We start from the raw sequence: 26,109 nt of genomic DNA, 5'->3' as shown, positions 1-26,109 counted from the left end.
AATTCGCATTTTACATAGGGGCCGCTGCTTTAATTGCTGCTAAGACTACTTAGTAGGGTGCCATTTCAGGAGGAACAATACATCCATCCCGTCAATGCCCAGAATGTGTGTGGACAGACAAATGTCAATTGGGAATTTGTTAGACTACCTGCAGCTCCAAATATAAATGGAGTTTTTATAAACTGCTGGTATGAGTGTCTCTATTATGAGACCAGCTCACTATGTTTTTCTACACATTCCAAGCAGTCAGAAAAGAGATGGACTATGGATGTAGGTTCTTTTCGGGAGAGAAATGAGTGTGCAGAGATTCAGGATTTTTTTCCCCGTAGGTTGTTTGTTGGTTTGTGTAGTAATCCACTTTTGAAGGTGCTGAAGGTACCACTCCTAGGTAAGTATGTAAAATCAATATCCCGCATGATAGCAGTTGTAGCAAACTTGTATCTATTAAATACATTAAAAAAAGCTGTTGAAACTAGTATCTCTGTCAACCCTGCAAGAGTTAGCATCCAAGGCAAATGCACATAATTTTCAAGTTGATTAACAGCTCATTTCTTAAAGGTACTTGAATGGAAAGTGATGAGCAAGTGCATCTTGCCAACTTCAACCAGGATAGCCTCTGGGAGAGAGGCAACTGTGACATTAATTCCTGGAGGGAAAACCATAGGAACAACCAAGCTTGAGAAGGAAACTTAGGTTGAGGTTTGTTATTTTTTCAATTACCAATAAAGCCAAACCCCAAGAGGATAAGTCTGGACTCTGTATAGTACCTTGCTATAGTGTCTGCTCACAGGAGAGCGGGAACTCTCTCTTGTTACAGGCCATATAGACACAATTTTTAAATACTAACGTTTTTGGGGAGATTTGCATAAGCTTTAAGTCTCATCCAAACTTCCTTTTGAAAAGCCCTGTCAGGAAAAACCTCAGTCACAAGTCCTTGGGCACACACTTCCCCTGCAGTCAACTTCTTGTTGAAAAGAAGCATCTCGTTTGCCTACATGAAAGAAAACAAAAGACTGTCAATCTAATAAAACACAAGAATTAAGAAACTAACAAGAAAAACAGAGAAACATAAGCCTCCAGTTTACAGTGCTCTTTTTCATAGTAGAAAAGGAAACTTAAATGTTGCCTGTTAATTTCTGTTCTCTGAAAAGGGTTTGGCCACAGGTACTCACTGAGGGGTTGCATCCTAGAGCATTGTGGGGTAGCAGCAGTACAGCTGTCAGAGAATCTGGCACAGGATGGGCTGTCCCCTCTAAGATCACCCAAGATTTGCTAATGTCAAAGCTAATTGTTACTTACTCGGTTATTCTAAATTCTCCAGAACAGGGACTGGCATTCTGTAAATTGCTGAAAAGATCATCCTTGTCTTCCCAGTGACTATAAAGCACTTATTTCCCTATGTACTATACAAAATTGTCACAGTTTATATCGAGAAGTTTTGTTAACATAAAGGCAACCTGATATAGCTATTTAAAACTGCCAGAACTATCATAGTGGCATACCTAAACAACAGCTAATGGGAATTACGCAACTATAATAGGAAGATAAGATCTGCTCTATTTTGATTGTGTGCATTTAAGCCTTTTTATTGGATTTTTTTTTATTCCTACTGCAGGCTCAGAAGAGCGAATGCATGAGTTTGTGGATAGGAGACTAACAAATAACTCAGCCATTAACAGGTAGTAGAGAAAGGTCCTGGAATTTGTGAAAAAGCTTCCTAACAAAACTGAGGAAAGACTGAATATATAGTTTTCCCAAAGGTTCAGTGGGAGTACCTACAACTCCTGCTCCCTGCCTGTCAGAGGTGCTTAGCTGAAAGGTGCTTTTTGGTGCAATATCCTTCCTGACAACTTTACAACTGCGTCCGCCATTGCTGGAGGAAAGATGCAAGCCCTCAGGGAAAGCTGACACACATGGTTTGGGGGAAAGGGGAGAGAGAGAAGGGTTACATACCTCTGGCAGTGGATTTTTTTTTTTTTTAGTTTTGATATTCAGTTTTCTCTTTATTTCAGTGCCCTTGGTGATACTATTTGACTACTTTCCTCATGTTTAAAAAAAAAGTTTAATTAAGCAGAGTGCAAAGCATAATGGGAGTGGGCTCCATTTAAATGACTCTCCCACAGTCACCCATCTCACTCATGTAGCTGGATGGCACTACTGAGGAAAATTGGAGTTCAATAAACGTACGTAGAAAGTACTAAGTTAAAGTACAGACTTGTGTTCTCTTACCTTGGATAAGCCCATTATCTTTGGAAACATGTAAGAAGAACATCCTTCTGGACTCTGGCCGAGTTCACTAAATGGGGTGTGAAATGTGGCCTATTAAAGAGTAAATCCAGCTTTAAAGTGAGGAATCAAACATTAAATTTGTCATTTTAAATAGAAGAAAAATACTAGCGTCTAGTTGACTACAATGAAGTTGCACCAGAGATTAATTTGACCCATTATCTTCACAGGCTTTAAAACACAATTTAGCAACATGGTGTGATAGGGTGTTCACCCACACCAATCCTGAAGGGGTTAAGGTAGGTTAGATGGACCAACTAATCACATAGGCTGCACCAAGGGGGGAGCTATGGATCAATAAAGCTTAATTAAGAATGAAGCTCATCTGGGCAGGAACAGGTGTGGGCTCTTATAAAGCTAAGAAGCTGAGAACAGAAGGGGGGACAAGGGGAAATAGCATGAAATCACTTTCTGACAGGAGGGCAGTTTGTCAGATTACAGGGTCCAGCAAGAAGCAAAAGGGGGAAGTAGTCATAGGGAACAGAGGAAGCTTAGATGGGGGGTAAACCCAGAGGTGCCAGAGGATTGAAGGAGGGAGTAGAACAGAGCCTAGGGAAATAGTAACCAGGGCTGGGAGTAAGTAAATCATAGTTGCAGAGCATAGGATCCCTGGGCTGGCATCTGGAGTCATAGGTGCTGGAACTAGGGGTGCTACCACACCCCTTGGCTTGAAATGGTTTCCATTACATACAGGGTTTACAGTTTGGTGCAATGGCTCTCAGCACCCCCACTATACAACATTGTGCCAGCACCCCTGCCTGAAGTAGAGGGCAGGCCCAGGTTCCCCATCAGCCACTGGGAAAGCGGCACAGTCTTGGACATAGAACAGGGGATTGCCTGGAACAGCAGAGACACAGCTTGTTCAGAGACAGACCGACCGATCGACCTCTGGAAGGGGAGAACTAAAGTGAGCTGACCAGATGACTGAGTTACAAAGAAGACAACTACCCAGAGTCCTGCAGGGTGAGCCTGAGACAACGGACTGAGTGACTGAAGGAAAGGAGGTCCAATCAGTGGTGAACTAATCCCCAGATAAGCCTCAAAGAGGAGTGATAGTGGTGAGTAGTGAACCCCATTACACATTGTTAATATACAGCTTGGTTCTCTCTACACATGTAAGACCCAGCTGCGTTATAGAACACAATCCCCTGACCGGGTTTTATCAATCCCCCAACATGAGTAAATTGCCTATTTAGAAGGGTTTATAGCACTGTTGGCCAAAACCACTCTCAGGGTAGCTAAACAGCAACAACCATACTTAAACACAATAGCATCTAGCAGAGTTCCAATCACAGTGGGGACACAGCCTAAAAAGGAATAAATAATGGTATCAACAAGTTCATCGAGAGGAGACCCAAGGCAGGATCCAAGAGTTACAAAGGGCCCGATTCTGGCAGTAAATTCCATACACAGAGTACTTGCAGGACTGGACCCTAAATTTGACTACTGAAACCCTTTTTGGGGGGTGTGGGGGGAACCTAACTAGTACGTATGTGCAGCACTTTTTCATATGGAATATTTACATACATTTCCCCCAGAAGTTAAATAGGTAAGTAGCATAAATACATGCAAAAATATCACTTCTGAACAGGTCAGTTTTTAATTTACAGCAATGCAGATAAATTGTCTGTAAAGGATCATAGCACGCTTTTTTTTTTTTTTTTAAATATTGTAAGACTTTTTTCTCCCCACTTAAATTCTGTTACACACTTGCTTCAGAGCTGAAACCTTGAACATTTTAATAAAGAAGTTATGGCAAAGGTGAACAATGTGATGTCACATGGAACCCTAAACTAGCTCCAAGTTAAAACTCATTAACGGTAAAAAAAAAATTGAACTGCTGGATTTCACTGAGTATCTTCTATTTTAAAAACATAAATGTGCATGCAAATTGAGTATGAATCTCAAGTTCCTGCCAAGTTTCCAATACTGCCCACACCCTAATAAAGGCTGGGCACCTCTACTCTATTACAAACAGTTATACAGTGAGACAATTAAATAAGGTCTTTTTTTTTTTAAATGAAACGTACTGTATACTAATTTGTGCATGTACTATATCTAGTCTTAGAATGATGAACTACTATCCAACAGATTGGCAGAAAAAAGTTTGATTGATATAAATGCTGAAGCAACAATCTGAGATGGGTACCCATTAAGGATTACTTTTTTAGCTCAGGAGGTAATAGGTTGTCTTAAAAAAACCCCAACCCTAGAGTTTTTATATCCTAGGTTTGCCTCAAATACGATGTGGATTCATTTCTCTTCCAAAACTTTTCTATCTGAGTATGGACCTTCTGTACCATTAGATAATGGCAATAAATATGCCAACCATGTAAATTTGAGTGAACATCTCTCATTTTATTGGTATGGGGTATCACACTCAGTTTAAAATTTATCTTCTACTCATACCAAGCTGCACACAGCTTCTAGCACCACCGTAGGACTCTTAGTTTTTGTACAATATCCAATATGAGATGGTAACAATACATCATTTGTTCTATTTAATGTTTACCAGATTTTTGTTGGGAAAGTTCAGCAAAGGAATCTGGCAATTCAGGGTTTGTTACCACAGTTTCCTCGGCACAGAGAATAGTAACCCAAACAAACAAAACAAAACCATAGAATTCTGCGTTTCACATTAGGTGTTTAAGGGCATAGCACAGAAATAATATCTCTTGTTTGAGGAATGAGAAAATGGGCCTCAAGACCAGAGAGAAAATTAATTGTGTAGAAGCAGTAAAGAATAATTTACAACAAATGAATGACAGATGCGTCCTATTTTGTACAGTAACAATCTATATTGCATATGTATTTGGATTTTATGTCAAGCTTTAGCATGGCTCTTTGTACAGTAAATTTGGTAATCTCAGCCATCTCTGATGTGACTAAAGAAAAGCTGTCATGAGGTTTTTAATTATACATTGGGTAAAATTAGTTTATTGTATTCCGATTCGCTAATGGAATTGGTTATAGTTGGTAAAAATGGCCTAATTGTTAACAAACTCATTAAAAGCATAATTTCACATCATCTACCCTTTACTGTGCCAACATGTAGTGACTTTTCTTCACTAGAAGTCATATCAAGTCTCATTACTCTTGGTGGCTGTGTTCAAATTACAGGCCATATCTACATGAGAGAAATATCATGGGTGTAAGAACATCAGTTTAGTTACACTAGTGCAAACCCCTACTGTAAATGGGCTGCATTGATGCAAAGCAGTGCTTACACAGGTGCAGCTTACCCTGGGAAATTTCATTCCCACAAATTTGTAGACAGGGATTTACAAATAATGGACTGATATCAGCCATGCAGTTTACTTACTCTGTCAGTAGCATACACAATGTCAAAGAGCCCAAGAAGAGTTACAGAGATTCCAACAGCTGGACCATTCACCACTGCAATCAATGGCTTAGGGAAATCAATAAAATGGTTGACAAAGTTCCTGGAGAGGGGAAGGAGCAGAATTTGTCAGGATGACACATTAACTTTTGACGAGGAAGACCAGTCTTTTGCAAAACTTGAGACTAGTTACATAGTCTATGCTTGTGTAATGCTGTTTAGTTTCTATTCTGCCATGATGCTCCAGCATGCTCCAGGCTAACGATGTCATAACTACCATGGAGCCTCAGTACCGCTTGTCGATACAGTGTTACACAAGGATGTTCTATTGTATTCTACACAATTATTTTATATCCTGAAGGGTACAACACATGTTCATTTTGGGATGTCAGCAGCATAATGAATACAAGGGCACCACAAGAGTAAAAGGGAGAAGGCTCAACAGAACTTGAAAGAAAAAACCAAACAGGTGAAATTTTAGGTATTGTGCTGAATCCCCTACTTAGCATGATTAATGGGGCCATTTATCACATACTGAGGTAAAAAGTTTTCAAAATAGATCTGAGTCTTGTTGTCGTCTCCTGGGGGGGAAATTGAGGACCACAGGTCACTTGCCTAAGTGAAGACAGTCCTGCAGCCCTTCACTTGCAGTTTATCGTTAAATATTGGATAGAAAGCAGCAGGTACTTATCTACCTAACTTAGGGTTTTCTTGTGTGCATTACTGTAGCATCTGATGCTTTAGTCAGGAATCCAAAGTAAGAGTATTTCCCAAAGTTTCCTTCTCAAATTTATAAGCACAAAGAAGCAATGGTGAAGGTAAAAGATCTCCTAATCTTTTTTTTTTTTTTTAAAGCAAAAAGATCAGTTTCTGCCTGTTCAAATATATATGCCAGCCACAGTCTCATCCCACATACCTGCCCTATATTTGTCCTGCATCTTACTGCACTGTATTATCTCCCAATCTACCGTAAGACTGTAAACTATAATTTTTCATTGTTCAGCATATAGGGAGAAAGTATGGTCTTCTAGTGAAGGCATGAGATTGGGACTCAAGAGATGTGTTCAGTTCGAGGCCTAGTCTACACTAGAAAAAGTTTGCTGGTATAGCTACATGAGCAAAGCCTCCTCACGGAGATGTAGCATATACCAGCAAGAGTGCTCTTGCTGGTATAGCTTCTACTGGTTTCCTCAACAAAATATGCTATACTGTAAAACTGCATCTATACTAGAGCTTTTGCCAGTACAGAAATGTCATTTAAAAAAAAATAAAAAATCCCAGAGTCATCCCTCACTGACATTACTATACTGGCAAAGGTTTCTAATGTAGACCTGCCTCATTTCCTCATCTGTAAAATGTGGTTAATACTCCCTTTCTCCCACTCTTGTCTATGTACACTGTAAACTCTCTGAGACTGAGATCTCTCTTACTATGTGTATGTACTATAGAGCCCTACTCTTGGCTGGAGCCTGTAAGCCTGAGTTAAGTCAAGTAAATAATATCCTACCCTTTACAGTAGTGTATGCACATACAATATAAAAAAAATCCTACTCGAGTAATACTGCAGCATCTTTTGCCATCTTCTCTATTCCACCGGGTGGGATATTGGTAAAGTTATTCAGGTCATTTCCACTACAGTAATAATCCCCATTTCCTGCAGACAATATAAAGACAAAAACTTCTGAATAGGCAAAATAAAGAAACTCAAGCTTTCTTCTCATGTTTAGAAGAGAAAGCTTAACTTTAGATATTTAGGGTAAGTAATTAAGAAGTTGCTTCAAAGCATAAACCATTCCTTGTTAAAGGATATCTTCAACCTAACAATATTAGTTCTGATATTTTTTGTTACAATACCTAAAAGCAGTGAAAATGAAAGTTAGGGGTAAAAAAATTCAGTTTACTTTTTGCATCTGATCACACTTTGTGAATAGTCAGTTTCCCCTGTCTGTATGGGTCTTTCACACAGCAACAAAGGAGAGAAAACACATTTAAAAACAAATAGGAAAATACAATTATAGATTTTTCCTCTCCCCTCAAAACTGACAGGGGAATCTTAACTAAACCCCTAAAGTTCATGTTGTGTCCCTTTAAAAAAAAAAAAAGATAGTAATCTACAGTGAAGACTACAAAGACTAGCATCTTACAATATAAGGTTACTGGGGCCACAATTTTCAAACAAAAAGGGTGTGGTTAAAAATTAAAACACATTGACTGGATGATTCTTTCCTGTTTCTCGAACATATATTATATTCTATCATGATGGCTGAAGGCTCCAATCCTGTAAACACTTAAACACATTCAGAACTCTGTGCCCAATTAGTCCTTTTTAATAATCAGTGGCATAAAGGTATATGCATAAGTATTTCCAGGATTGGGCCCTTGCCAGTTTTTATGGTTCTCTGAGACCACCCCCGAGATACCACAGTGATGGGTGGCCTACAAATGCCAACAAAACTACCTTTCTTACTGCTTTAAGGGTAGTTGAGCAAAGTTACTAGTATTGGTACAAAACCCAGTATCTTGAATATGTGTTGAAAAAGCAAATTTTAATGATGGACATGACATGCATTCAGGGCTCACAGACCATATAAAAGAAGTTAAGATTTTTTGATTGGTCACAAGAAAACATGCAAGTGTAGTTTTTCTATTAGCTTATCAAGAACAGTTATTTCTACTATGTTGATACATATTATATATAACCAAACTGTGACTACAGCAGAGAATTTAAAAAAACCAACAAAACAAAAACCCAAGAACAACACCCCCATACTGGAGATGAGGTATGCAAGTTGTACAAATATCTCAAATTTTATATTTTCCAGTAACTTTCACAACTTAGCATCTCAGAAGGATATTTAGAGGCAGAAGGAAGTGCAAATCTGCTAAAGAACTTATAACATTATTTTGAAAAGATTCTGCTGTGACACTTCGGGAAAAAATTAACTGCACGATTAATCACGCTGTTAATAATAGAATACCATTTATTGAAATAGTTTTGGATATTTTCTACATTTTCAAATATATTGATTTCAGTTACAACACAGAATACAAAGTATACAGTGCTCACTTTATATTTGCACTGTAAAAAACAAAAGTAATAGTATTTTTCAATTCACATAATACAAGTACTGTAGTGCAATCTCTTTATCATGAAAGTTACTTACAAATGTAGAATTATGTACAAAAAATAACGGCATTCAAAAATAAAACAATGTAAAACTTTGAGCCTACAAGTCCACTCAGTCCTACTTCTTATTCAGCTAATCGCTCAGACAAATAAATTTGCAGGAGATAATGCTGCCTGCTTCTTGCTTACAATACCACCTGAAAGTGAGAACGGGCGTTCGCATGGCACTGTTGTAGCTGGCGTCGCAAGATATTTACGTGCCAGATGCACTAAAGATTCATATGTCCCTTCATGCTTCAACCACCATTCCAGAGGACATACATCCATGCTGATAACGGGTTTTGCTCAATAACCATCCAAAGCAGTGCGGACTGATGCATGTTCGTTTTCATCATCTGAGTCAGATGCCAACAACAGAAGGTAGATTTTCTTTTTTGGTGGTTCGGTTTCTGTAGTTTCCACATAGGAGTGTTGCTCTTTTAGGACTTCTGAAAGTATGCTCTATACCTCGTCCCTCTCAGATTTTGGAAGGCATTTCAGATTCTTAAACCTTGGGTTGAGTGATGTACCTATCCTTAGACATCTCACACTGGTACCTTCTTTGCGTTTTGTGAAATCCGCAGTGAAAGTGTTCTTAAAACGAACATGTGCTGGGTAATCATCCAAGACTGCTATAACATGAAATATATGGCCGAATGTGGGTAAAACAGCATAGGAGACATGCAATTCTCCCCCAAGGAGTTGAGCTACAAATTTAATTAATGCTTTTTTTTTTTTTTAAACGAGCGTCATGAGCGTGGAAGCATGTCCTCTGGAATGGTGGCCAAAGCATGAAGGGGGCATACGAATGTTTACAAATCTGGCACGTAAATACCTTGCAATGCCAGCTACAAAAGTGCCATGCAAATGCCTGTTCTCATTTTCAGGAGACGTTGTAAATAGGAACGGGCAGCATTATCTCCCATAGCAACTGGCTGAACAAGAAGTAGGACTGAGTGGACTTGTAGGCTCTAAAGTTTTATGCTGTTTTGTTTTTGAGTGCAGTTATGTAACAAAAACTATACATTTTTAAGTTTCACTTTCACTATAAAGAGATTGCACTACAGTACTTGTATGAAGTGAACTGAAAAATACTATTTCTTTTGTTTGCCATTTTTACAGGGCAAATATTTGTACTAAAATAACAATATAAAGTGAGCACTGTCTACTTTGTATACTGTGTTGTAATTGAAATCAATATATTTGAAAATGCAGAAAAACATCCACAAATATTTAATAAATTTCAATTAGTATTCTATTGTTTAACAGTGTGATTACAACTGTGATTAATTGCAATTAATTTTTTAAATCACGATTAATTTTTTTGAGTTAATCGCATGTGTTAACGGCCATTAAATCAACAGTCCTAGGAAAAAAAGAGGAAGGAAGTGTTCTTATTTTAGTTTCCTTGTTTACACACAGTTCTGCCTTAGTCTGCTAATGGTTACCTAAATCAGTGGTGCGCAAACCGGGGGGCGCAAAAGGTTCTCAGGAGAGGCGTGAAGAAACTTCAGCCTTTTGCTCTTTTACTAAAATATACAAATATCACTTCTCACAGCAGACTTCCTAGCAGCCCATTGCCACCCGTACTTCTGTGCCGCTGCTGGGGGCAGCGCACCACTGATCTGTCAACATTATATTTAGGCATAAGGTAAAATTCATCTCTTCAAAAAAAGAGAAATAAATTTGGTTGAGAAGCCCGTGCAACGTGATACCTGTTATTACAGTTATGACTGAATCATCCTTGGCAGCTTCTTCAAGTGCTTGAATAATTTCTCTGTACATCTATGTAAAAGAAGGATGAAAAAAGCACATCAGAAAAAAGCTGTGATGCCACAAAAGAAAACCCATACTGAAAATCAAGAACTTGGAAGGGCCAAATTTTCCAAGGACTGCCTCTAAAATTGTGCCTGCAATGTATGCCCACAGGTCATGTATGCCTGCAATAGTTAAATATTGCAGTCTGATATTTATATCCACAGAGGAGTGTGCGTAACATTTCAGATGCAAGTTTGAAGACCAGAATGAGGCCCCTTAAAAAGTCCACATGGATTGGATAAAACTTATTTTAAAACCTGACAAATGACATTATACATATGTGAATTTAAAAAGAGTTAAAAATATAGTAAACATAAAGGATCAGATTCCAGTCCCTAATCTGGCTGCCAGCTTTGCAGTTCCTACATCAGGATTCCCCTGAACATTCTAGGCTGCTGGAATTAGTTGCAGAAGCAGATCAGCTATCTAGACACACATACAACTTTGCAAAAAAAACAGTTTAGGGAATTTTACATATTCCTTGGTTTAGACAGGGCTATGGAGAGGTCTTGTACATATGTTTAAATTAATAATAACGATACCTAATTCTTTTATAGTGTTTTTCATTAGTAGATTTGAAAGCATTTCACAGTCTTTTAAATAACCACAGTAGAGCCTTTCTGCAGTTCACAGTCTCAAGTTAGGGTAGGATTTAGGTGAACACTAAGAGCTTTTGAAAAAATCAGAACTTTAAAAAGCTGTACATCGCTATCAAGGTGGTTAGTTTCTGTACATCAACTCAAAGCTAAAGAAAAGATTGAAATGGAAAAACTGAATAGAAGCAGAAGAATTACATAAATTGTTTGAAATAGCAGGGAAATGGAGGACACACCAGAACTGGAGGGAAAATAAAAGGCAGCTTTCTGCTTTTGAAAACACACCACTACGGAATTATGCTGAAGAGACAAATACCAAGAGGAAGAGCAGCTGCTGCTTGAGGCTATGATTGGGCATTAGCACAGTATATTCTTCCAAGTTACTTCACAAAAATGTAGCTGTTCACCATGTGTCCACGTGCATCACTATACCAAACCGTGGGTCTCATCTGCTCAGTGCTGAAGGTTTTGATTCCCATTGGCTTCAATGGGAGTAAAGGAAGTCAGCATCTCATAGGATTGGGCCCACAATATTTGAAAGACGCTCCAAAAAGTTGTTATAAAACTTCACCACCACATGTCAGCGAAACCAGGTTTTTAACCTGATGTAAGATCATATTTAACCCCTAATGTCAATGTCTTTACCTGTGTGGTGATAGCATTTTTCTTCTCAGGGCGGTTTAGCATTATCTTAGTGATGTTGTCTGTGGTGGTAACCTGTAGGGTTTCGTATCCATGTTTGCTGTCCGGAGTGGTATCTTTCACCTGACTAGAAGACTCAGAAGAGACCAAACCTGACACAAGGTCAACATATTTCTGTCTGGCATTGTCCTGTGGGGAGGAAAACCCAAAAATATTATTAAAAAATGCTGGAGTCCAGCTCAGTCTCCTCTGCTTAGTGCAATGATGAACTGAAAATAGGAATTTCTTCTCAGTGTAAATCAAACTAGAAAAATCCGTTTAAATAGAAGTTATGTTCATCAAGGTGACCAAGATGCAAATAAGGATGTTTACTGAATGAACACTTCATACGTTTTGTGTCTGGTGAGAGCAATGGCAAAGGTTTTGATGGTGTTGAGTATTGCCAGTTTCAGGGGGAAAATATCTGTCTTGAAAATCCTTATGGTAGAATATACTAAAGGCAAGGATCATCACTTGGTTTTCCAGATTTGGGACAAGAGAGCTCTCAAGGTATTCTATACTGAGACACACATTGGGACATTCCTTCAGCAAAACAAAAATTTTATTTCAGAATGTAAGTACTGATGGAAAATAAAATGCCAGAAAAGGAGGGTAAGACACATTTTAAACAGTAAGCTACAGACATGAAAGAAAACTAAATGTTCAGCTCAAAATAAAATACGAAGTTCTCAAAAAAAATAATCTGTTAACAGTGTAAAGATTAAGAATACTGTAAATTCTTTGTGTGTGTCACTTGAACTTCAAGAATGGATTATTCTCTAGTAATACGAGTTGTTCAGCCTATTCTACAGGGTGCAGAGAGCCCATTTTAAAACAACCATCTACAAACACCCACACACACATTTTGAGGCTCTTATAGTTTCATCAGAGAACTGCTTTTCTGTATGCATCAGTCTTTTATTTTGATAAGATTGCTCAACAGATTTTTTTTTTTAAACTTCCATATGTAAAATACTGATATCTCAAATCTTTACACTTTGTAATCTGAATTCTTTTATGGAGTGATAAGAGTCTTTATTCATTCTAGGGTGCAAGAATGACCCAGACTTGCTCTTCTCTCACGCTAAGAGGTGACATGGGAATAAACATTTAATTACAAGTGGTAACCTTCCAAACAGAAAGATTTGCCAGTAACAATGATCAGAGCATAAGACTGGTCAGCTAGCTCCCCAAAAAACCAGAAAAACCAACACCAGAAAAACCCTCACCTTCTCTCTCCCCTTTTCTCCTCCCACTTCCAAGTGATTTGGGAAACTTCTTCCTAATGATAGGTGGAGCTCAAAAGTTTCAATTCACAGAAGTACTTTAAAACTTCTGGATGCTTATCCAAAGGCTTCTTGGTCTAAAAATTGTACTGGAATCTCATGACAGACCCTCTATGTTTCTGGCAGAAACCAGTAAGTGTGGAGACACAGGAAAAATTGAGGGGAGGGAAATTTAAACCAATGCTGAGTTCCAAAGTGATTTCAGTTCAGTTCTAATTTTGCATACACTGGTTTACCTCATCTTTATGCCCCCATACCAAAGGTTCAAGTTTTTTGGTTTTTGTTTACACACAACCTTAACTTTTCCCTCTTTCAGCAATGCCCCAGTTCTCCCCATTAACACACATACTTTTACTTTGCCAACCCCAGAGGTGCTGCAGCATTCAAGCTCTTCACCTCCTCTTGCAACCCATTCACTCTCACCCTCAAGATTCCATCTAACACTATTAAAAGATAGACAAGGGGGGAAAAAGGTAGTCCTCCTCCATTTTCCCTAAGGCCTCTCCCTTCCCCTAGCAACCATCCCCATTTATCCCCCTCCCCATGCTGCACCCCAAGCCCCCCTCCCCTTATTCCACCACTCCTCCACCTCCTAATGTCCATCTCCTCCCAGGAAACATTCACACATTTAATTCCAGTCGTCGTCCCCACCCTCCCAGCCCCACAAGACTTTGATTACATTCCCCCAAAATAAAATTGCCACCCAGGAGGCACAAATTATAGCAGCCTCCTGCCACTCAGTCAAAATCCTTTTGTCTTAAGTTAATCACACACGCCTACCTATCCATAGTTATGTTAAATGAAGGATGTTCAAAGCCATCAATCTTGACGAGGTCTGCGATTCATCTAGTCATTAGTATCGCTCAGGGCACACTGACACTACAAAATTAAGTCGACCTAACTTATGCTGGCATACAGCCATGCAGTAATTACATAACTTGTGCGTGTCTACGCTTTGCTCACGTCAGTGGCATGCATTCTCACCAGGAGTACTTCACCCAATATTGAAGCATGTCAGTATGGGGCATTGTGGGATGGCTTTTGAAAGCCAGCGACAGTCAATGTAAGCAACTCAGCATCTACACTGACACTGTGCCGACCAAACTACATTGACACTGACTGCATCTCTCGTGGAGGTAATTATTAAGTTGGTGTAGTGAGTGAGTTACGTTGGCAGGAGCTAAATATTAGTGTAGACACTTACAGAGTCAGGTCAACATAAACTGCCTTGTGTCAACTAACTGTAGTGTAGAGCAGGGCTCAGTTTAACAGTACAAGGCAGCAGAAGGAAACTGGGTTTTTGGGGTGAGGGGCTGTAACTTGGGAACCTTTTAGTCAAATGACCCTGTGGTTGGACCACTAACGCTCCCTGAGGCAAATCAAATTTCAATGCAATTCAAGTAACTGTTCAGATTTTAGAACACTTAAAGGAGTTGAGCTTTAAAGCATATAAAATGGTGGGAAAAAGAAACTCTTGCCATTTTTCTGTATTGGAAAATGCCAACTATAAAAAAATGTACATTTTCTTAAACACCATTCAATTTGAGCACCTCAAAGATTTAGTGGTGCCATGCACTACCTTGGGTAAAACTTGACAGATTAAGACATATTTTGACCCATATCACATCAGCAGTTTGATCTCTAGCACTGCACAAAAAAGCCCACCTAGAAACTTTTTGAAAAATGGCTATTTCTGGGGAGAGGGGGCTTCTCTCTCTAGAACCGCTAGCTGAAATGACCCCAAAATTGAGTCACTAACCCTATCCAGGCACTCTCCTGATAAACACCAAATTTCAAAGAAATCCAAATATGCATGTCAATTTTAAAGGCCTTAGACAGGTTGACCTTTAAACAGAAATTGTGATGCAACCTTAACTACAGTAGTGCTGCTGCTGTGATGTCCAGTTTTGCTATTGATAACTGGTTGGTGGCTGCTGCTACACCTGGCTCAGTTTTGGTTGTTGCTGATTTGTGCTCTGCGTGGTCCATCTTGATTTGCATTAGGTTGTCACTTATGGCCTAGTCTTCCTGACTTGTCACCTTAGCATGAATCTGATCAGCATCTGTGGTGGTTTTATGTTGCTGCAAAGGAGAACTGTGCAGACTGATAGCTGCAGATTTGGGCTTGGTACTGCATGAATGAACTCCTTCCCATGTTGCTGCTTCAATCCAGAAGAAGGATGGTCAATGGTTCTACTGCTGGATGAGCTGGGTCAGATATAGGCCAAGCAACAGCCAGTGCATGCCTACATGCTTCAATATCTTACAGACTTACGCACTGCACAGCTTGACACATGATTAACTCCAGAGGACATTTGGTGCTGTTGTTGAAATAACAGAAGATGTCAATTAGGAGCTCATCAGGAGTAAGGCTGCGTGTCAGTTATGGAGGTCACTGATTCCATGACTTTCTGTGACATTTGCAGCAGCTGGCTCCGGGGCAGCAGGTTGGCGTGCAGGGCGGCACTTACCTCAGGGGCGGGCTCCCCGGAAGTGGCTGGCATGTGTCTGCAGCTCCTAGGCAGAGGAGCCAGGGGGTTCTGCACGCTGCCCCTGCCTGCAAGCACTGCCCCCGAAGCTCCCATTGGCTGCGGTTCCCAGTCAATGGGAGTTGCAGAGCCAGTGTTCGTGGCAGGGGCAGCGCGCGGAGCCTCCCTGGCCTTCCCTCCTTCTAGGAGCTGCAGGGACATGCCAGCCGCTTCCAGGGAGCTACGCGGAGCCAGGTAGAGAGTCTACGAGCCCTACCAACCCTTCCCTCCCCGCAGCACCAGCAGGGGTCCCAAGCCACGCGCCACCACCCACCCTCCCCCCAGCACCAGCGGAGATCCCGAACTGCGCGCCATCACCCACTCCCACCAGCATCAGCAGGGTCCTGAGCCGTGCACTGCAGGCACTGCCCACCTGTCCCCCCATCACCAGCGGGACTCCGCCCACCTCCCCCCCCAGCACCAGTGGGGATCCTGGGCTCCCCCCAGAGCACCCCCGGCCCAAGTTTTAGTTAGGGGTATATAGTATAAGTCATAGACAGATCACGGGCCATGAATTTTTGCTTACTGCCTGTGACCTGTCCATGGCTTACTAAAAATACCTGTGACTATAACATAGCCTTAATCATGATATTTTGCACTTCTCTCAGCTGTGATGTGCACAAGGTAAAGTGGGCAGCCCACAAGAGACAGATGTTTCTCTTGAATAAACACTGCAACACCCTTGTGCACGCCCATCATGACAGAAGCACTGTCGCATCAAAAGCCAAGCGGTTTGACCGAGGGACTTTCCTGGCATCCATATTTGAATTCAGAAGATGAAAAATATTCTCTCCAGTGGCACACTGTACAGGTTGAGACTGATAGCAACGAGGTGATCACTTTACCTTTGCTGTCATTAAAATGCTGAATGATGATTGGGAATAGCTTGCTGGCACCTGCACCACTGCTGCTGTCCTGGGCTAGACTAAACAATGAACAGCGCATGTTTTCTGCTCGATGGTCCACACTGTCATTTGCCGTCTCTTTGATAATGGCTGTCGTCTTTGTGTGCATACATACATATTTCCTGGCGATTTCCGAATCAGGAAATGCAGTTTTCAGCAGCTTTGAGACATGATTGCTCACCACAACTGACAAGTTATGCTCAGCAACAAAACCTGTTACTAACATTTCAGCACAGGTCTCACTCTCGTTGATGTCTGCGGTGAAGAATTGTTTTATCTGCATGCTGCTGGCTGGTGTTTTTGCTGTCTCAACATGCTTTTTTGCACAATGCAAATTTTCACATTGTTACGACAGCCATGCATGATGGATATGTCCACGTGACATAGGTCACAGTACACATAATTTTCACTCTCTCTCAATAGCTTAATTACTTTAAATTTGGTTGCATAGCCTATTTTGAACTTCAGAAACCATTCCACTCAGGGTTTTTCTGGGATATTTGGTTCATTTTTATCACCCACATCAGCCATTTTTATCAACAATGGCAGCTGGTGAACTCTGGGGGAAATGGGGTGTTAGCAAAAAATAAATTATGCCTGCTTGCCCCCATGGCACTCCTTTCACTAGAGGTGCAACCAGAATTTTCATAAGGAGGGCACCCAAGAGGCCTGCACATGTGTATCGGGTTCCCCCTTTGCATAGCCATGACCTCTCCCAATCCCCCTGGGGGCCCAGCTGGCATGCTCTCAAAAGTTATCTGATGTGGGGGACTGGCAAATTTTTTTTCCCCAATGGCATCGGTCCGCGGACCACCACTTTGAGACCACTGATCTAGAGCACATTAATATAGTCCAGCAGGGTCTACATGGGGCAGTTAGAGCACAACACACGTCTTGTAGCATGACACACATCTTGTAGCATGGACTGTGCAACCAGCGCCACAAACCCCATTCAAAATTGCTGAGGCTTCCTTTCTATCAGACCTTCACAGTTCAGTCTGTGCATGTGCCAGGGGGAGAAGAACGAACCCCATGGCCATGACACTATTTGCTGCATTTGTTGGACCCGAACAGTGGCAAGTGACACAAAAGTCATAGATTTGAGGCCTGAATTTATAAATGAATAAATCAGGAGATTATGGAAAATAAGGAAGGATTGGCATTTCTGCCATTGAGCTGGCCAGTTTCAAAATCCAGAACTAGGTCTGCTAAATACAGTAATGTGGCTAGGAAGAAGCAGTCAGGCCTATGGCAGCATAGTGCAAAGACCTAACTATAGTTTGTACAAGGCAGCTCAGCCTTCAGTGTACTGGTGCAGCCACCCCACTCACACAATGCACAAAGAGCCATTACTTTCTCGCACTGTGAACATCACTGTGCAGAGTTACTATTCTAGAATCATAGAATCATAGACTTTAAGGTCAGAAGGGACCATTATAATCGTCTAGTCTGACCTCCTGCACAACTTAGGCCACATAATCTCACCCACCCACTCCTGTAACAAATCTCTGACCTATGTCTGAGCTACTAAAATCCTCAAATTGTGGTTTAAAGACTTCAAGGTGCAGAGAATCCTTCAGCAAGTGACCCGTGCCCCATGCTACAGAGGAAGGCAAAAACCTCCCAGGGCCTCTGCCAATCTGCCCTGGAGGAAAATTCCTTCCTGACCCCAAATATGGCAATCAGCTAAACCCTGAGCATGTGGGCAAGGCTCACCAGCCAGACACCCAGGAAAGAATTCTCTGTAGTAACTCAGAGCCCACCCTATCTAGCATCCCATCACAGGGCAATGGGCATATTTATCGCTAATAGTCAAAGATCAATTAATTGCCAAAATTAGGCTATCCCATCATACCATCCCCTCCATAAACTTATAAAACTTCGTTTTGAAGCCAGATATGTCTTTTGCCTCCACTGCTCCCCTTAGAAGGCTGTTCCAGAACTTCACTCTTCTGATGGTTAGAAAGCTTCGTCTAATTTCAAGTCTAAACTTCCTGATGGCCAGTTTATATCCATTTGTTCGTGTGTCCACATTGGTACTAGCTTAAATAATTCCTCTCCCTCCCTGGAATTTATCCCTCTGATATATTTATAGAGAGCAATCATATCTCCCCTCAGCCTTCTTTTGGTTAGGCTAAACAAGCCAAGCTCTTTGAATCTCCTTTCATAAGACATGTTTTCCATTCCTCGGATCATCCTAGTAGCTCTTCTCTGTACCTGTTCCAGTTAGAATTCATCCTTCTTAAACCAGAACTACACAATATTCCAGATGGGGTCTCACCAGTGCCTTGTATAACAGTACTAACATCTCCTTATCTCTACTGGAAATACCTCGCTTGATGCATCCCAAGACCGCATTAGCTTTTTTCACAGCCATATCACATTGGCGGCTCATAGTCATCCTGTGATCAACCAATACTCGGAGGGCCTTCTCCTCCTCTGTTACTTCCAAGTGATGCGTCCCCAATTTATAACAAAAATTCTTGTTATTAATCCCTAAATGCATGACTTTGCACTTTTCACTATTCAATTTCATCCTATTCTGAAGTACTGCAGTCTGTAAACATTGTTTATTAACTGTAAGTCCTTTTAAAAAGTACTGCATCAGTGAAGAGTGATCAACAGTTCATGATTTGAGAATCAGAACATGAGAGATAGCTCTTACAAGAGCTACCACAGCATAATCAATATGAAAGAAAGAAATCATTACCCCTCTGACAATGATTGGGTAAGCAAGGTTAGCTATATTATTGATAAGCTAAGTGAAGAAAAAATATTTCTGATGCAGTAGTTTGTCTTCTAGAACTAGCAGAAGTTGTTTTAGGAAAGTCAGATTTTGCCAACTGACACGACTTAGGGAGAAGGTATTTGGCTCTTTACTCTGAAAAGTGACTCACTCTAAAATGCCATAGTGGGAAACACATTTTTATTCTTTCTCAATAGATTCCATATAAAAAACTGTGCTTAGTTTAAAAATAAAAATATATAGTTCTTCTATCAGCTTTGCAAACTCATCCTTGGGCTCTGGTAATCTACCTGCATTAGTTTGCAAGGCTTACAGTTAGAACCACTGTATTTTTACTTATAAACTAAGAATACTTTTTAACATGGAATCTATTGAGACAGAATAAAAATGGGATACAACTAGGCTATTTTTTAGAGTCACTTTTCACAGTCTTTTAGCCAATGATATAAGTCCCCTATTTCACGTGACAAGTTACCAACATCCATGAAATGAGCATTCACGATGGAAGATTTCTTCCTCTTTTAAAGAAAGAGATAGAAACTAGCTTAATTCCACTTGTAAAGTCCACAAAGTAGGCACAAATTTCTTGCAGGGGTAGTGTTGTTTATCAGCTAAAACCAAATTAGACTTTAGTCTACAGATCCTCACCTTTAACTCCCTTATGACAACACCCAATTCATCAACATATACGTTAGCCAGGAGGCCTGGGTAAGACTAGCGTTTGGAACAAGTCATTTTCCGTCCTGGATCAGCTGATAGAATATCCTATAGAACTAAGGCTTTTTATCTCTTCCTAGAACACCAGAAGCATGCTCTCTCTCTATTTGTATATCTATTCAACAAATAAGAGAGACAAAGGGAGGTAGACACCCTTGTTGTCCCCCTCATATACACACTTGGGATTAATCTGTATGGCAATGAGAAGTGCTATAAAGCCCATTTCATTTTTTATTTTTTAAAGAAATGCTAAAATGTGACCCAATTAGAATGACACTTTTAAAAGCAAGCAAACAAACAAACCTTCCTTGAATAAGTAATTACACCTAATACTCTTGTAGATTAACATTTCCATCAACTGTTGGTAACACTTTACTCCAAGTTTATAAAGCAAAAATATAAAACCAAAATATTTTAGAACTTTGTAAGACATAGTGCAGAATATGCTGATGTCTGAAACAGACTTTCAACTAACACACAATATGATTACACACTAACCCTTCACTAATCAGTATCAAATATCTGGTTTGTAAATGAAGTGATGAATTGAAAGCAGTGCTATATTCACCTTAGACAAACTGCCAAGTGAACTCCATGCATCCCATTTTGCCTTCTTGACAAAGTCAAGCATGCCAGGCGTCGGAGAACTGCAGGGACCCTCGGTAGCCTGTATAAAGGGTGGAATAAACTCATGTAAGCTTTCAAGTAAATTCAAATTTCTCAATCAGTAGGCTGGGGGCAAAGAACACAACCACTATCAATCATTACATGATCATGGCACAGAAGCTCTGAAAGCAAACAAGTATGCTCCAAAGAAAAGAGTACTGTAAAGTCACTATGTCTATATTAAGTCTTTTAAGTATTCAAGATAAGCATGTAAGTTCTCAGGAACCCGATCTCAATATTGTACAGACTCCAACCATTTTAATGAATTTTAAAAAACCATGCTTTTAAAAGGTGTATTTGTGTATACAGTTTACAAAAATATCGCTGCATAAGATCAATCTTTCTTTAAGAAAAGCACATTACATATACAGGGAGAGAAATATTTAGACCCCAGCAAAGTAAGTTTACTAGCTTACTAATGTTAGCTGTTACTGACAATAACATGTAAGGGTCTATCTTTAAAGAGTGTGTGTTCTTGTATTTTATTAAAAGAACAATTAGTTCCTTCAATACAACAAGATACGGCCCAGACTAACCCTCTAGATTAATCTCTCCTCCCATCCACTTCATACCAGTGGTCCGCGGACCCCTGGGGGGGTCTGCACACTATTTTCAGTGACCTTTCACAGACCCCTTAGACTAAAGTTTCAGATCCCAGAAAAGGCATTTCATTTTTCTGATCAAAAGTATGGGAATACCTCCATCTGCAAATCAAAATCTGGAAGTGGTGTTGTTACCATAGAAGTCCACAGTTTAACACCCTTTCTCATGCTGCGTCAAATGCCAGGCCGAGCACGTGCAACATTTATAGTTGAATTCTGTTCAGCCAGTTTTCAGTCTAAGACTTCTATGGTAGGGGACATGGACCACAAGATCCGCACCTCTATTTGAATGGATTTTTTTAGGGGTCCACAAATGAAAAAAAAAAAAAAAAAAAAAAGGTTGAAAACCACTGCTTCATACCATTACAAAAAGATTCCTTTAGGGTAGTAAGACCCACCCCACTATAGAGGGCTTGCATAATGCCCTCTGTCACATTGTCCACTTTAAGCCTTAGTAATAAATAATACGATGGGTTGAAACCTAAGTTTCTCTAAGCTGCACGGCTGTGCAGCAGCCTATCAAGTACCATGCAGGCACTCAGGGCTGCAGCGAGGAGGTGCAAAGGCGCCTCTCCTGCAGCTCCAGCCCCGGAGCTGCTGTGGCCAGGGAGAGGCACCTCTCCCACCCAGCCCAGGTTCCGCTGCGATGAGAGAAGCCTTGGGGGAGTCTTCTCTCCCAGCTGTGGCCCTGGGGCAACCTGCACCCCAAACCCCTCATCCCCAGCCCAGAGCCTGCACCCCCAGCTGGAGCCCGCACCCCCCGTGCATCGCAACCTTCTGCCCCGGCCCTGAACCCCTCATTCCCAGCCCTGAGCCCATACCCCCAGCTGGAGCCCTCACCCCCTTGAACCCCAACCCTCTGCCCCAGCCCCGAGCCCCCTCATTTCCAGCCCCACCCTTGAGCCCGCACCCCCAGCTGGAGCCCTTACCCCCCAGACCCCTCCCACATGCCGAACCCCTCAGCCCCACCCCTACCACATATCACCTCCATATTGGTTCACATAACAAAATTAATTCCGCACATGCATGGGAAAAATTAGAGGAAACATTGGTTGAAACTATAATCATTTCACACAAACTAAGTGGTGGATTAATTTTGAGTAATTTTTTACCTCAGAAATAAATTCTGTATGAATATAGGACCTGTACAACTGCTAAAAGGGAATTAATTGGATTCTATTTCTTCTTGTGCATCAACAATTCCACACACACTCCCAGTCCAAATCAGACACACCTCACATCACACTGATGGTAATGGAATGGTACAGGTGTCACTGAGGGCATAATATGACTCACAAACCAGTTACTGGTGATTATTCATGAGGTGAGAAGAACTCTGCTGGACTCTCAGAGCTCAGGCTGAGTTGGCAGAGCTGTCATTTATTCAAAAACAATTTAAAAGCATTTTTGAAATGCAATGAAGTTGCTCAGACACAAAATGTAGAACCCTATAATGCCTTTTAAGAAGAATTCTTTTACAGTCACTTTTCAGACTATAGCCACAATTTAAACAAAAATTGTCTGACCTACCTGTTTAAACAATGCGTAGAGCTTCAACTTTACTTCATTACCAGGGTCCTCCTTCAAAAGCTTCAGCTGATCTTTAGCCTTTTCAAAATCTTCCTGACTGACTCGCATGACAGCTCCAGTCGTGTGCAGCTGAATTACAGGAAAACAGACAGCATGCACTGTCCTACTAGAAGGAAAACAAATATCTACTTATAGCTAGCTGTTTTGTCTGCTGTAACTATAAATGTTGTTTTTCAAGATGTTTAATGTTTGCCTTTAAAAAAAAAATATTCACAGGGCCACAAGTAAATGTTCCAAAAAAACCCAACCAACCACCCAGTAAATAAATACAAAAAAAGTTACAAAAACTCACTGTAGAAGTTTGATGCAACTCGTAGCATAATTAACCTTTCAACAACTAGTACCTAACCCTTTCCTGTACATAAAATAGAGTGCCAGAGATAGGAGTCCATCAGGATGCTGCCAGAAGAGAAAGGGGACAGAGGGAGAAAGTTATGTGATCAGGTGCCAGCCAAGCTGCAAAACACCAATCAGTTGCACGGGTGGCAAATTGATGTTTGTTTTTACCTATAAATCCATAACTCCACTGATTCAATCTATTCTGGCTGGACTGGAGAACACAATGGAAAAAAAAAGATTGTTAATGTGTTCAATGTAGTGTATACAGTAGAACCTCAGGTACGAACACTTCAGGAATTGAAGTTCTTTGTAACTCTGAAATGTTCATAACTATGAACAAAACGTTATGGCCATTCTTTCAAAAGTTTACAACTGAACATTGACTTAATACAGCTTTGAAACTTTACTTTGCAGAAGAAAAATGCTGCTTTTAACAAATATAGAAAGAGTTTCCTTATCTTGCCAATTTTTTTTAAATCTCCCCTTTATTTTTTTAATAGTTTAGGTTTAATACTGTACTGTACGGCATTTTTGTGTGTGTGTGTGTGGGGGGGGTGTCTCTGTTGTTGCTTGATTGTGTGTACTTCCAGTTCCAAATAAGGTGTGTGGTTGATCAATCAGTTTGTAAGTCTGAGGTTTTACTCTATTTAGTTTACAAGCTACATAAGTCTAAAAAAAAAAAAAATCTCTTGTAGTCACTGTAATTTTTTAGAAACTCCTCAAGTCCAAATATATCTAACATCAAATACTGAAGTCTATTCGTCTGTTTCTCCTCTATGAAGACCGGGAATCAAGAGTAATTCCAGTGAGGGTTGTGGAGTTGCACCACTTTTCTACATTGGTGTAAGAGAAGAATCAGTCCCAAAATGTTCTATTGACATTTGGGACTACAGCTGGTCAAAATATTGGACTGAAGTTTTTCATCAGAAAATGCAGTTTTTTGTCATAATTGAAAAATGTTTTGCAGGAATGTAGCGATTTCAATTAAATCTTTTCTGTGGAAAAGGGTTGAAACGAATCATTTTGACTCATTTCATTTTTGTTTTCACTTCTACATTCTAATAATTTTCACTTATACAGCTGATATTTTATCTACTATAGTATTATCAAAAGTGTGTGAAGGTTTCTGAATAAAAAATTTTCTGCATTTCTGTTTTGTGAAAAAAAAAATTGACTTTTTGTTCCAATTAAAGAAGGAAACAAATTTTACAATGTCAGTATTTCTCACAGAATGGAAATTCCATTTTCTAACCAGCTCCAGTTGGGACATTAACAGGTAAACATTTTCCAGGTCTTAATTTCATATCATTCTTAGTCATTCTGTTAGTACTTACAGTACAAAAACATTCTTTTGCAGATCAGATCCATAGCAAGTAACTCACCCTTTTTTCCTATACATATAGACAGTCAGAATCTTAAAGAAATCTAGGAATAATGCCTTTCCAGGATGTTGCATAATGCAATATCCAACTCCCTTGATTGCTATATCCATCCTATATAAAAGATATTTTATGTTATTAAGCATGAAACAGAAAAAAATTACAGGCAAAGCATGCAAAGAATACTATTAAAACATTGGATTATAGTGCTTCTCCATGAGATGCAGTTATAAAGCTCCAGAGTCATCTTGTACTCAAATTTATAAGGGCTATCAGAATTTCTATCTAGCTACAGCCCTTCTGGGACACTATCATTAACGTTAGCATTGTTGAATTTTAAATTTCTGGTGTTTCTTCCTTTTTTCGGCCACTGAGTTTGCGTGTAGGTGGAGCAACATACCCTTCATCAGTAATACGGAGAAAATGGTGACACTCAGCCTTGCATGTTATTACAAATTGATGTAACTCATAATTGGCTCCATAATTGGCTCAAAAAGCCTGAGTTAAAAAAAAAAAAAGCACCAATAAGTCATGCAATATGACATCAGAAGAACCACCATGTCACAGGAAGCAAAAAGAGTCAAGCCTTTTATATGAGCTAACCAACAGTACTGCATTGATAGAATCACAGAATATCAGGGTTGGAAGGGACCTCAAGAGGTCATCTAGTCCAACCCCCTGCTCAAAGCAGGACCAATCCCCAACTAACTCATCCCAGCCAGAGCTTTGTCAAGCCTGACCTTAAAAACTTCAAAGGAAGGAGATTCCACCACCTCCCTAGGTAACGCATTCCAGTATTTCACCACCCTCCTAGTGAAAAAGTTTTTCCTAATATCCAACCTAAACCTCCCCCACTGCAGCTTCAGACCATTACTCCTTGTTCTGTCATCTGCTACCACTGAGAACAGTCTAGAGCCATCCTCTTTGGAACCCCCTTTCAGGTAGTTGAAAGCAGCTATCAAATCCCCCCTCGTTCTTCTCTTCCGTAGACTAAACATCCCCAGTTCCCTCAGCCTCTCCTCATAAGTCATGTGTTCCAGTCCCCTAATCATTTTTGTTGCCCTCCGCTGGATGTTTTCCAATTTTTCCACATCCTTCTTGTAGTGTGGGGCCCAAAACTGGACACAGTACTCCAGATGAGGCCTCACCAATGTCGAATAGAGGGGAACAATCACGTTAAACGATCTGATTCGTTAAACTGTGTGTCATGTAGTCTTTCCAAGGCTAGGTAGTGGGGAAAAAAGAGAGTATCTGAGATTCTGTTGCAAGGTACCACACACGTATTCAGCATCAAATAAGCTTTTGGGTTTGTCAAGTTAGAAATTTTCATCTTTAGTAAGCACGAAAAGAGGCAGTTGGATAGCAAAGAAATAACTGAAGAACAGCAGGAAGATTCCTTCCAATAGGTCTAGACTCAGAGCTACAGTCACTGGCACCCTAGTGTTACATTGAGTCCTATCTTAC

The 26,109-nt window shown here is 40.3% G+C and overlaps 1 protein-coding gene across 2 annotated transcripts in view; it reads right to left on the bottom strand.

The window, feature by feature from the left end:
- ECI2 (enoyl-CoA delta isomerase 2) overlaps positions 1–26,109 on the bottom strand; it is a 64,961-nt gene that overhangs the window by 2,158 nt on the left and 36,694 nt on the right. Inside the window, exons 2-9 of one of the 2 annotated variants that reach the window (XM_037893213.2) lie at positions 22,868–23,033; positions 20,638–20,736; positions 11,852–12,037; positions 10,508–10,577; positions 7,178–7,280; positions 5,609–5,729; positions 2,230–2,319; positions 848–991 (exon numbers count right to left, since the gene is read on the bottom strand). In XM_037893213.2, coding sequence (XP_037749141.2) covers positions 848–991; positions 2,230–2,319; positions 5,609–5,729; positions 7,178–7,280; positions 10,508–10,577; positions 11,852–12,037; positions 20,638–20,736; positions 22,868–23,033 — 979 coding nt within the window. The remainder of the gene's footprint in view (positions 1–847; positions 992–2,229; positions 2,320–5,608; positions 5,730–7,177; positions 7,281–10,507; positions 10,578–11,851; positions 12,038–20,637; positions 20,737–22,867; positions 23,034–26,109) is intronic. The other variant, XM_037893214.2, reaches the window with a different exon arrangement.

Source organism: Chelonia mydas, chromosome 2 (assembly GCF_015237465.2).
Source record: "Chelonia mydas isolate rCheMyd1 chromosome 2, rCheMyd1.pri.v2, whole genome shotgun sequence".
Classification (NCBI taxonomy): Eukaryota; Metazoa; Chordata; order Testudines; family Cheloniidae; genus Chelonia; species Chelonia mydas.
The sequence above is the reverse complement of the archived record's forward strand: the minus strand, read 5'-3'. Positions and strand labels throughout refer to the sequence as shown.